We start from the raw sequence: 12,915 nt of genomic DNA, 5'->3' as shown, positions 1-12,915 counted from the left end.
ACAAACATCCAAAACCGAGTTGTCAATATAATCTTACAACCGGTATAAACTCCAGGCTGTGGGACACCCAAAGCATCCAAATCAATTCCCTTCCAAACATCATCCAGAACGAGGAGAAACCTGTTTTGCTGCTTCAGCCTCCTATGCAATTTGATAGCGAAACTCTCAATGCTTTCATCCATATTCAATCTGTCAGAAATTTGTGTTTGACCTTTTTCAAGTCCAACTTCTTTGACACTGTAGTCCATATGACAATGTCTGGAAGTGATGTCAAAGAAGGATTACTGAGCTTGTTGTTCAAGTTCTTTACCTGAGTAGTTTTTCCCACTCCCCCCATGCCCCAAACACCAATCCTCCTGACTCCGTCATCATTCAACAGATATATAATTTTGGCTAAATTCTCTGATGCTGTTTTTTGATGTTCAGTTAACTGTCCAGGAATATACTCCACTCTTCTTTCTGGACCCTTACTGCAGCCACCATGCTGGTGCCTACTTGATGAAGTCTATGAACCTTTCTCAGCTTTTCTGCTACTTCCTTGCTATGCAGACGGCAATTGAAGAAACCTCCACAACAGTTTTGCTCGTTGGATGCTGTGCCGTCACGCATGGAATTCACTTCATTCTCAATCTCTTCAACCTCTACAATCCACCCTCTGGCTACCGATCCATCAGGTTCATTTTCCACTTTGTTTCTCACATCTTGTAGAAGTCCCATCTCCTTCTCAATATCATTGACATCCATTTGGAATTGGAAAGCATTCTTAATTTTAGAATAGACAAAGCCACAGACTCCGAAAAGCTCCTGCAACTAGTAGACCCATTACAGTAGTCACGATTTCCATGGCAGAATGTTGGTAAAAAAGAAGATATAAAAATTTGGAAAGCAAGAAAAATTGTGGAAGAAAACAATTTGCAGAGACGATGCAATTCTTGTTTTGTGATGTGCATTTGTTTGTTTTTGTTTCACTTTTCTCGTTGTTGATGTCATCCTAGAAAATCTTCTTGGTTTTTTCACAGAACCATCTTTTGGACAGCAGGCCGGCTGGCAGCTATGGGGCTGGATCCAACAATGCGCTTACCCAATTCTAGAGAGTAATCCGAGAGGTGTTGGTCGGCCTGTCCCTGCCCAGCCCACCTTGCAGCTCTAGCCAAATCATAGATATTTACTTTTCAAACTCGTAAGATAAGCTGTAAACCACAGTTTCAAGAAGTTAGAATCTTGCCTAGCTATCACCATTAGCTCCAAAGGCAAGCCTAACCCAAACATGAACTCAACTTGTAGCATCATTTTAAATTAATTGAATCCCAGCCAATTTAAACTTACCAAAGATTTGAGTTTACTTGTTTAAAGAATTATAAGAGATCATTCGATGGGGCTGAGTATTCATTGTTACTTAATAGGATTAATTAGTCTTGTTGAATTACTACAATGAGCTAAGTTTGTTCAAAGATTATGCAATTATTTGAAGAACACTTTTTAGCAAATAATCCTCCAAGTGTCATAATATTATAAACTATTGAACACAAGAACACGATGGTAAAATAAATCATATACAAAGGTATATATAATTTTGACATGGTTCGACTAACTATGTCCACATCTACACGAATATAGGAAATATTTATAGTCATCACTGAAGAAGGCCAGCATGGTCCCCATCTGAAGATTCGCTAGGCTGGCGTCTCTAGCTTTTCTTTGTTTTATTCGGCAACTACCCACCGCAGTACATTTTTGAATGATAATGCCGCGTTAGTCAAAGCAAATTCCTACAATCAGTATGAAAACATGGCTTTCTCTATCATTCATAGCACTGGGAAAACTTCGCAATCTTTCTGAAAATCCTTGCCTTCAGAATTAACTCTTCTTCTCTTCTGCTATAATCCACCAATGGAATTCGTGGCTTCAGTATTGGGGTCAGTAGTTGCAGAAGCTTGTCGACATCTTTGTGGGTTTCCCTGTTCTAAATTTAGTAATCCCTTCAAATTCAAATCAAACGTTAATGATCTCGAAAAGGAGATTCAGCATCTAACTGATCTGAGATCTGAAGTGGAAAATGAGTTTAATTTTGAGTCGGTTTCAACGACACGAGTAAGTGAGTGGCTTACGGCGGTTGGAGGGGTAGAGAGTAAGGTGGGTTCAACGACAACAGATTTATCAGCCAACAAAGAGAAGTGTTACGGTGGATTTGTAAATTGCTGTCTGCGTGGTGGGGAAGTGGCAAAGGCCCTCAAGGAGGTACGAAGACTTCAAGCCGATGGAAATTCCATCGCCAACATGGTCGCTGCACATGGTCAATCAAGAGCAGTGGAGCACATACCAGCCCAATCAATTGAAGATCAACCAACAGCTTCCCAAAATTTGGCCAAAATTTTGCATCTTCTGGAGGATGGTGTTGGGAGTATAGGCGTTTGGGGTATGGGGGGAGTGGGCAAAACCACTCTGGTAAAGAACTTGAACAAGCAGCTCGGGAATTCTTCTTCAACCCCACCTTTTGGCATGGTCATATGGGTTACTGTGTCCAAGCAGCTGGACTTGATGAGGATCCAAACCCGAATTGCTGAGAGATTGAGCATGGGAGTGGACAAGAATGATAGCACGGAGAATGTGGCTATTAAATTGCATCGGAGGCTGAAGCAGCAAAACAAGTTTCTCCTCATTCTGGATGATGTTTGGGAGGGAATTGATTTGGATGCTTTGGGTGTCCCACGGCCTGAAGTTCAACCGGGTTGTAAGATCATACTGACAACTCGATTTAGAGACGTTTGTCGAGAGATGAAGACTGATGTAGAATTTAAAATGAATGTCCTAAATGACGCAGAAGCTTGGGATTTGTTCTGTAAAAGCGCAGGCAAGGTGGCCACCTTACGACATATCAAGCCATTAGCAAAGGCAGTAGCTAAAGAATGTGGTGGATTGCCCTTGGAAATAATTATCATGGGGACATCTATGAGGGGAAAAACAAAGGTTGAGCTCTGGAATAATTCCTTGAACCAACTTCAAAGTTCACTGCCACATAGCATCAAAGGAATCGAGGCTAAGGTGTACAGGCCCTTAAAGTGGAGCTACGACTCCTTACAAGGTAAGGATATCAAGCATTGCTTCCTATATTGCGCTTTGTTTCCGGAGGATTTCTCAATTGAAATAAGTGAACTTGTACAATGCTGGTGGGCAGAAGGTCTCATAGATAATCAAAAGAACTATGATGATATACACAACACGGGAATTGCTTTAGTTGAATCTTTGAAGGACTGTTGTTTGCTGGAAGATGGTGACTTTAAGGACACTGTGAAAATGCATGATGTAGTTCGTGATGTTGCCTTATGGATTGCATCCTCCTTGGAGGATGAATGTAAATCCCTCGTTCGCTCGGGAGTGAGCTTGAGTCATATTTCACCAGTTGAATTATCGGGGCCCCTCAAGAGAGTTTCTTTCATGCTCAACAGTTTAAAAAGTCTACCCAATTGTGTGATGCAGTGTTCAGAGGTATCAACTTTGCTTCTACAAGATAATCCCCTCCTTCGCAGAGTTCCAGAGGACTTTTTTATGGGATTTCTGGCGCTCAAGGTCTTGAATATGAGCGGGACCCATATCCGTAGGCTGCCTCTTTCCCTTCTCCAACTTGGACAACTCCACAGTCTTCTTTTACGGGATTGCATTTATCTTGAAGAATTGCCCCCACTGGGAAGCCTTAATAGACTGCAAGTGCTCGACTGTAATGGCACTGGTATTAAGGAGTTGCCAAATGAGATGGAACAGTTGAGCAACTTAAGGGTATTAAACCTGTCACGAACTGACAACTTGAAAACTATTCAAGCAGGGGTAGTATCAGAGTTGTCCGGGCTAGAGATTCTAGACATGACCCATAGTAATTACAAATGGGGTGTGAAAGAGGGACAGGCATCATTGGAGGAGCTAGGATGCCTTGAGCAGTTAATTTTTTGTTCAATTGGGTTGGATAGAAACACATGTACTGCCTCGGAGGAGCTTGTTTGGATAACAAAATTGAAACGCTTCCAATTTCTTATGGGCTCAATCGATTCCATGATTGACAAACGAACCAAATACAAGGAAAGGGTAGTGATCTTCAGTGATCTTGATCTCTCTGGAGAAAGGATTGGAGGGTGGTTAACTCATGTGGATGCCCTGGATTTGGATTCTTGCTGGGGACTAAATGGGATGCTTGAAACCTTGGTCACAAACAGCGTTGGTTGCTTTTCTTGTTTGAAGAAACTGACCATTTCCCATTCTTACAGCAGCTTTAAGCCCGCAGAAGGACATGGTGCTCTGTATGACCTGCTACCTAATCTAGAGGAGATTCACCTTCATTTTCTCAGACAATTACATAGCATTTCAGAATTAGTTGATCATCTTGGACTAAGATTCTCAAAACTAAGAGTCATGGAGGTAACCCGCTGCCCCTACTTAGAGCATCTCCTCGATTGTGGTGGTGTTATTTTAACCTTGGAGAACCTGGAAGACCTAAAGGTATCGTCCTGTCCCGAGGTAGTTGAGCTCTTCAAATGCAGTTCACTATCGAACTCAGTTGCCGATCCAATTGTTCCAGGCCTACAGAGAATAAAGTTGACAGACCTTCCCAAATTAAAGAGCTTAAGCAGACAACGGGGGACATGGCCGCATCTAGCTTATGTTGAAGTGATAGGTTGTGACAGCCTCAAGAAATTACCTCTCAGTAAGAGAAGTGCAAATGCCCTGAAAGAAATAGTAGGCGAAGTGGAGTGGTGGAACCGATTGGAGTGGGATCGGATTGATATCCAGTCCAAACTTCAGCCCTTTTTTTAAGAACAGAGGCCATACTGATGACAAGTTGAAGAGGAAGTTTTAGGGAGGTGATAAGGGGCTATGAGACTATGAGTTCTATCCAGGCCATTGGTCCGGTTAGCTGCTCTTGTTAGAAAATTGTTGCCTCATTTCAGCTTTCTTGTTCAGTTCCTTTTGTTGTTTATGGTTGTTGTTTGTGATTGTTAACTTGTGCCTATTGCAGAGACTATATATATCTCCAAAGAAATAACCAAATTACTTAACATTGTACAAAATTATACTTACACTTCAGGACACAATTTCAATGTTCGGAATTATAAATACATTCAAACATACTTCGGTGTTTGACCCTAATACTGCTTATTATGTAGATGAAAGCTCTAATACTTCTTGTGTGAGAGTTAACCTCAATAACTTCTCTCTAATACTATTTTTTATGCTAGAAAAAAGTTGCGAACACGACAGAGACATGTATAATGGAAGGAAAGAAAATTGACTTAATGAAATTTGATCTAAGATAAAAATTAAAGTAAATTGTCTCAAATTCCTATTTAAAATATATTCTTTTTAGTTATATAAGGTATTTCATATATTAGTATTTTTTTTGTAAAAGTATAAATCTTTATTGACTAATATATTCATTCTCAAAGTATTTTTCATATTTTCAATTATTTCTTAGAATACCCTATTAAAAAAATTAGATTTATTTTTTTAAAATAACTATCTTTTAAACAAATTCTCAAAAAAATATTTTTAATCCAAAATTTATAAAGATTATATCTAGTTCAGAAAAAGTAATTAGAAAATAAAAATATATATAAAGGAAAATAATTTTTTAATGTTTAGTCATAAAATAAAAATATTAAAGAAAATCAAATATAATTAAAATTAATTAGAAATTTATGTATTTTTAAATTATTTAATATTTATATCGAATAATTAAAATAAGTTAAATAAATTTAAAATAGTATATAAAAATAATTTATTTTTTATTTTCTTTTACTCTTTCTTTTCTTAGACTTTTCCTCTTTATTTTTTTCCTTTACATTTTCCCTCAAATTTTTTGAGAACCAAACATAAAAAAATAAATAAATAAAATGTATTTTTTAATTAAAAAATTACTTTAAAAAACAAATACCATAGCCCTAGATTCTGAATTTGTTGAAGATTTAGACATATGCATGATTTGGTAGATTAAATGTTTAATACTAGGTGTTGCTGTGGTAATATCCAATTTCTAATTACAATTAATTCCATTAGACCTAGTGTAGTGTCACTCATAAAAATTTGTGTAGAAGCAATTAAAAAAATAGATGAATCTTGAATTAAATGGAAAGAGGTTAGAATCAAATGATGAACAAATTAGGAAAAAATGTGTTTTCATTTATTTATGTAAAAATAATTATAAAATATAAATTCTCTTAAAATAATTCAGGTTTCATACACTCATCGATCAAAGGTAGTACATATATTATTAAAATGTCGTACTTGAATGGTTAAAGGTCGCATATTTGACCAAAAAAATACATAAAATACTAATTATTTTTAGATAAATATTTAAAAATTTTATTTTATAAATTTGAGTTCTTATTTTATCATATATATATATGGATGTATGAAAACGGATTTTTCCTAACAAATTATTCATGTGATAAAATTCTCATACCGATTGATATTAGACCTTTTAAGTTATACTTCATTGGTTGTCTTGCATCGGCTAAAAGTCCTTAATAGAGCTATCCCTCTCCATCATCATCTCATTGAATCACACTTTAAACTTTCAAAAATAAACTAGTACTTTGCCAAAGATTGTCCCACAATATTTTTCAAAAAAATAAAAAAAAAATAGAAAAGAATACCAGCTGAAAAGGATTATATTAGTTAAGCATAAGTATTTGTCTCGTGGAAAATGATGGTTATTGTAACATTAATTCTAAAAATGGAATTCCTATGTTTACGTGGTAGGTCGTGTGGTGTAGAAACCTTGAAAGCAATGCAACAAGAATGGTGGGGGAAAATGACGGCCACATATGTTCCTCTAGTCAATGATGCCCATATCATAGTCATTCTTTGTCTTGTTCTCACCTTTGCAGATCTATATATATATAATTATATATACTACAACATAAAATTAATAAAGGATTAAATTATAAAATAAAATAATAAATTATTGATGTGAAATGATACATAACCTACTATGTTTTAAAGTATTGTTACGAAATAACGAGAATAAGTAATAAGAAATAAAACAAATAAATTTACATGGAAAACCCTAATTAAAAAAGTCAGGAGAAAAAAAAATCCATTCTGTCAAAAAATACTAACAACTATTGTATAAACATAATCATCGTAATCCTACAAATTAGGTTTCGGTTCGATCGATACCATCACAAACCTTCAAAAAAATCTCATAATTTTATATTTACCATATATATTGCAACATGAGCTTTTTGGGTCGAAGCAAGTAAATTTCGGATTACCAAGTTCTAACAAATGTTGTAATAAAATTTATGTGACATTTAAAAGTGTTTTTGAATATTTGAAATTGTTTTTATAAGAATTTAAAAGTTTAATAAAAATTCTAAAAATTATTTTGGGAATCTATATAATTAATATTAAAAGTGTTTTAATCATAATCATTAATAAAGCCCTTATTATTATTTAATTAAAAAATTAGTCATAGTTCACATTTTAAGTAAACTTTGCAAGTGATGGATGGTCTTAACTTAATTCTAAAACAAGGGTTGTATCCATTAACTGCTTTAATCAGCATGTCACTATAAAACAAAAGCCAAGAGGAATTAATGATAAGTTTTGAAGTTAAACTTTTTACCAAATAACGCACAAATATTTTTAATTTAGTAAAAGCAAAACTGCATGAGTATCTAGTGATTTTTAAAAATATTTTTAAAAATTTTTAAATATTAAAATAACTAAAAACATCTTTTAAAATTACTGTTAAACATATTCTAAAAATCCCAATAAAATTAAGTATTGAAAAATTTTGAAATTTCTAATTTTCTTGGGAAAATGAGAAAAATATGAGTCCTAAGATTGCTGTAAATTCACTCCATGCCAAGAACCCTCAAGCCCAGCCCCATCGCCCTGCTTGTGGGTCATTTTCCATTTAGAAAATCTGTACCGTCAAAGCTCCTCAAAAGTTCATAATTCTACTCTCTCTACTCTACAAACCTCATGTGGAGGAAAAGCTAAGCAATATATATACCAAACACCCCCTTCCCATCTCCAATTTTTCTCCCTCTCTCAACCTCCCTCCTTCAATCCCAAGCCAATCAATCACCAATGCTACAAAAAACAAACCACTTAAGCCTCTCCTCTTAGTCCCATGTCTCTTTCCCCTTAACAACCCTTCTTCCTCTCTCTCCTGTAAAATAATGTATACCCCACATTGTAAGCCTTGATATATATCTAGCCTAAATGCTAAGCAAGGTTAGGTGACTGATAGCAACTTCAAACAACATCCAAACCTTCCTTTTACAGCATACCCTTTCCATGGTTTTTCACAACTCAGCTCACTTCTTCTCTGGGTAATTGCCCGATACCACAATACCACCAACCCAGAAGGACTCGTTTGCCTAGCTAGCTAGCTATCTAGCAACAATGCAGCTCCACATATCGCCCAGTTTGCGGCATGTAACTGTGCTGCCTGGGAAAGGAGTGAGGGAATTCATCAAAGTGAAGGTTGGTTCGAGGCGGGTTTCGTATAGGATGGTGTTTTACTCCCTTCTCTTCTTCACATTTCTTCTGAGGTTCGTCTTCGTTTTGACAGCAGTGGACACCATTGACGGGGAAACCAAGTGCTCTACCATAGGTAACATACTCTTGCTTTATTCTCTGTCTTCTTCACTTCATCATTACTAGTTTTTTCAGAGTTTCAGAAGAATATGCATGTGTTCTGTTAGCAAAATGGTGGCAAATATGAGAAAATTTAGTCCGGAAAATGAATCATTTTCTCGAGAAACTGTTAATATCAGTGGTGAAATATTTCATTGATGAAGGAAAGATGCCTAGGAGATAACTACCTGTATAATTCTTCCACACTAAATTTAAAATCATTGTAACCACCACTATGTAGCCGATCTCTTTGCATAAAAGAATGTCCTCGAAAGAGCTGTTCAAATATTGAATTTTACATTGGAAATGAAGGAGAAAGAATATACAATTGGTTGTGCTGATCCTCTCCCTCTTTCTCTCTCCCTCTCACTTTCCCCCTCTCTCTCTCTCTCTCTCTGTGAAAACTGTCTACAATTATATGAAGAAAAAAAACCCAATTGACATAAAATAAGTTTATGGAGAGTGACAAGAGAAAAGGCTCATAGAGAGATGGCCTCACTTAGTATTTTGAATATATAAAAAATTCATTCTAATTTCATAATTCATATTTTTATTTTATCTATTCATTTTTTTTAATACTAATAAAAATATTTTAAAGAAGAAAGCATGTGAATGTCATGACTAAAATAAAATTACTATTTAACAAATTCAAAATATTAAATGAAACCCATCCAAATAATAAACTCTTAACATATCATGTTGATGAAACCCAATTCTTGCTCCACCTACCCTTAGGTACCCACCCCACCTTTTTCAGAAATACCCGAAATGCCCTTACATTTTGAAGATGAAAATAAAAAGATTTATGATGAAACGACACATCATTGTACAGTACTAATTAATTATTATATTAAATATAGCAATTATAACTGTTATTGACTTGATCTTAATTTTTGGTGGCATGATAGGTTGCTTGGGGAAAAGACTAGGACCGAGGATTTTGGGAGGAAGGCATGAATCACCTGTAATCTCTTAATCCACGTTCTTTTTTTCTCCTAAGAACTATATGCATCCAATCATTTCCTTCACAGTTGCTCCACTTACTTTAATTTTGTGAAGTGGAATTGAAGAAAGCGAAGTAATTTAAAGTTGTTTGATTTGTGAGAAGGTCCCAGAAGTGATGTATCAAATACTAGATGAACCTGCAAGTAAAGATGAAATTCAAGGGAGGGATGATATCCCTCAGACGTTGGAAGAGTTCACGGCTGAAGTGAAGGAAAGCAGATCAGATGCGAGGGCATTTGCTATTAAACTTAGAGCCATGGTACTGCTATTCCCCATCTCAATTAAATTACCTTTAAATTATTTTGCTGATGAGTTCGGATTTGGTCAATATAGTTTAACATGGGAAACTTGAATTTTCTCAGGTGACACTGCTTGAACAAAGGACGAGAACGGCTAAAATCCAAGAATACCTGTACAGGCATGTAGCATCCAGCAGCATACCAAAGCAGCTCCACTGCCTTGCTCTAAGACTAGCCAACGAGCACTCAACCAATGCCAACGCCCGCCTCCAGCTCCCCTCTGCAGAGCTCGTCCCCTATCTCGTTGATAACTCCTACTTCCACTTTGTCCTCGCCTCTGATAATATCCTTGCTGCCTCTGTTGTGGCCTCATCTCTCATACGCAATGCGCTACGCCCCCATAAAGTTGTTCTACACATTATCACAGACAGGAAAACTTACTCCCCCATGCAGGCATGGTTCTCTTTGCACCCTTTATCGCCTGCGATAATTGAGGTCAAGGGGCTGCATCACTTTGATTGGTTTACAAAAGGAAAGGTCCCGGTTTTGGAAGCTATGGAGAAGGATCAGCGCGTAAGGTCTCAGTTTAGAGGCGGGTCTTCAGCCATTGTGGCAAATAATACTGAGAAACCTTATGTCATTGCAGCAAAGTTGCAAGCTCTTAGTCCGAAGTACAATTCAGTGATGAATCACATCAGGATACATCTACCTGAGGTAAAGGAGTTATTAATACAACCTTAACCTATTTCTGTATAATGCTTACTTGGTTTTGAACTTTTATTCTTTCGTCTGCAGTTGTTTCCTAGTCTTAACAAGATAGTGTTCCTCGACGATGACATCGTGGTTCAAACTGATCTTACACCTCTGTGGGACATTGACATGGAAGGGAAAGTGAATGGTGCAGTGGAAACTTGTCGGGGAGACGATAAATTTGTTATGTCCAAGAGGCTGAAGAGCTATTTGAACTTCTCACATCCTTTGATAGCAAAGAATTTTGATCCAAATGAATGTGCTTGGGCTTACGGCATGAACATATTTGACCTAGAGGCTTGGAGGAAGACCAACATAAGCCGCACATACCATAGCTGGCTTCAAGAGGTATGCATTTGTTTCTGTCCACATTAGGCCTCAAAAATGATTTGGGTCGTAAGTACTATTATCTGAAAGTGACAATACATTCATCATTCATAGTTTTGGAAATTGAGTACATTGTTTTGTATGCAGAACTTGAAATCAGACCTCAGTTTGTGGCAATTGGGCACATTACCACCAGGCCTAATAGCATTCCATGGCCATGTACACGTTATAGATCCCTTCTGGCACATGCTGGGACTAGGGTACCAAGACAATACAAGTCTAGCAGATGCTGAAAGCGCCGGGGTGGTCCATTTTAATGGAAGAGCGAAGCCATGGCTTGAGATCGCGTTCCCACAGCTAAGGCCACTGTGGGCAAAGTATGTCGACTTCTCTGACAAATTCATCAAGAGTTGTCACATTAGGGCATCTTGATGACGGGATTGATTGATGATTATGTTGACAATATTGATGATAAAACCTTTGCTTTGTGTATGTTACAAAAAAGAAAGCAAAGCAAGAGAGAGTCCTCTCAACTTCAAGGCCTACAATGCTAAGACATGAGAGATGATAACAGCAAGAGGATAGAGTTCTTGTGAACTCTCCATTTTTCTTTTCTTCATTTTTATTTGTACTTTTTATGGAAATGAAATATACCGTTTTTTTCTTACTTACCCAAAACTGTGACTGAAGTTCTCAGAGTATATTGTCTTGGTATTTCTCAAGCTTTAGACAGCTAACACATTAAAGTTGCTAGGCGCTTTTCCAATTCTAGCTTGCTAGACTAAGCAACAATAGCCTCTCTATTAGGAGGAAGCTTTAATGCCAATTTGTTGGAGCAACTTGGTTGATAGCATTGATAGAGAAACACACATAACTACGAAAAAAATTGGGAAGATTTAAAACTTTATTATATTTTTCAAAAACTTTCTTATATTTTTCAAACATTACACAATCTCGTATTTATAAATACTTAAACCGACTAAAATAAAAAATCCTAAAAAAAAGATATAGAAACCTTCTAAAACCTAATAACTCAAAAATAAAAATTAAAATAACCTATCAAAAATAAAATATTCTCTCCTTATTTTTAGAGACTAAATCTAATTCTAAGATTTTGAAAGTGTTTGAATCAAGTTTACTTTTCAAAATACCCCTTAAATTTGATTTGTGACTCCAAGTAGCATCCTTAACCTTCTAAAATCTTTAAACTTAAGAGATTTAATAAAAATATTCATAATTTAATCTTGAGATTTTACAAATTTTAATTTCACTTCTTCATAATACACTCTCTAATAAAATATAATTGGTTGAAGTTAAAAATTTAACTAGCTCCCATGTCAAAATACAATTGAACCATCAGTCCAACCATCAACTTGATCAAATCAAGCCGATTTTCAACCATCAACCTGAGTTGGTTTTTTTTTTTTTTTTGGATCAAATAGGCTTTCGCTGCACATTAATTTTGTAATCAATGTGGGATGGATTAGTGTAGAAAAATGGTGGTAATCGAGCCTAGGTTGCTGACAAATTCCACTAGGATATTTATAAACTTTGCAAAAATTAATTGACCAAGTCTGGTTTATTTTACATATTTATTCTCATAATCATTTATCAATTATAAAAAACAAAATATTATTAAAATTTTAAATTATATATTTATAATATCACCGATCATGAATAGAGTAACTTTTTTAATTTAATAATCACTACAATTATGAAAATATGGATAAAGAAATTGTAGTGGTATTGTGATAAAAAATATTAATAATAAATATTTTAAGATTAATTTCTTTAAAATATTTGTTTAAATAGATATCTCGAATTATCTATAATATATTCTTGCATTATCCATATTAATTTCTTTAAAATATTTGTTTAAATAGATATCTCGAATTATCTTTAATATTTAAAAATATTTCTTTAGATATTCTTGGATTATCCATAATATTTTATAATG

At 35.4% G+C, this 12,915-nt stretch overlaps 2 protein-coding genes across 2 annotated transcripts; both read left to right on the top strand.

Moving 5' to 3' along the window:
• Nucleotides 1–1,890: 1,890 nt before the first annotated feature.
• Nucleotides 1,891–4,803, top strand: LOC117908092 (disease resistance protein At4g27190-like). The gene has a single exon (XM_034821768.1). The coding sequence runs from the start codon at nt 1,891–1,893 to the stop codon at nt 4,801–4,803; it is 2,913 nt and encodes a 970-aa protein (XP_034677659.1).
• A 3,470-nt stretch (nt 4,804–8,273) lies between these two features.
• LOC117908624 (probable galacturonosyltransferase 12) lies at nt 8,274–11,629 on the top strand. Its single transcript, XM_034822283.1, has 6 exons — nt 8,274–8,614; nt 9,546–9,601; nt 9,746–9,901; nt 10,005–10,595; nt 10,677–10,979; nt 11,106–11,629. The coding sequence occupies exons 1-6, from the start codon at nt 8,404–8,406 to the stop codon at nt 11,388–11,390; spliced, it is 1,602 nt and encodes a 533-aa protein (XP_034678174.1). The 5' UTR covers nt 8,274–8,403; the 3' UTR covers nt 11,391–11,629.
• Nucleotides 11,630–12,915: the final 1,286 nt, after the last annotated feature.

Source organism: Vitis riparia, chromosome 19, assembly GCF_004353265.1.
Source record: "Vitis riparia cultivar Riparia Gloire de Montpellier isolate 1030 chromosome 19, EGFV_Vit.rip_1.0, whole genome shotgun sequence".
NCBI classification, from domain to species: domain Eukaryota; kingdom Viridiplantae; phylum Streptophyta; class Magnoliopsida; order Vitales; family Vitaceae; genus Vitis; species Vitis riparia.
The sequence above is the reverse complement of the archived record's forward strand: the minus strand, read 5'-3'. Positions and strand labels throughout refer to the sequence as shown.

What these genes read in the sequence shown, in the direction of transcription:
- LOC117908624 (XM_034822283.1), top strand. Translation starts at nt 8,404, where the DNA reads ATGCAGCTCCACATATCGCCCAGTTTGCGGCATGTAACTGTGCTGCCT. An exon ending in AACCAAGTGCTCTACCATAG is followed by an intron (nt 8,615 to 9,545) that starts GTAACATACTCT and finishes GTGGCATGATAG; the next exon opens with GTTGCTTGGGGAAAAGACTA. An exon ending in GAGGAAGGCATGAATCACCT is followed by an intron (nt 9,602 to 9,745) that starts GTAATCTCTTAA and finishes ATTTGTGAGAAG; the next exon opens with GTCCCAGAAGTGATGTATCA.
- LOC117908092 (XM_034821768.1), top strand. Translation starts at nt 1,891, where the DNA reads ATGGAATTCGTGGCTTCAGTATTGGGGTCAGTAGTTGCAGAAGCTTGT.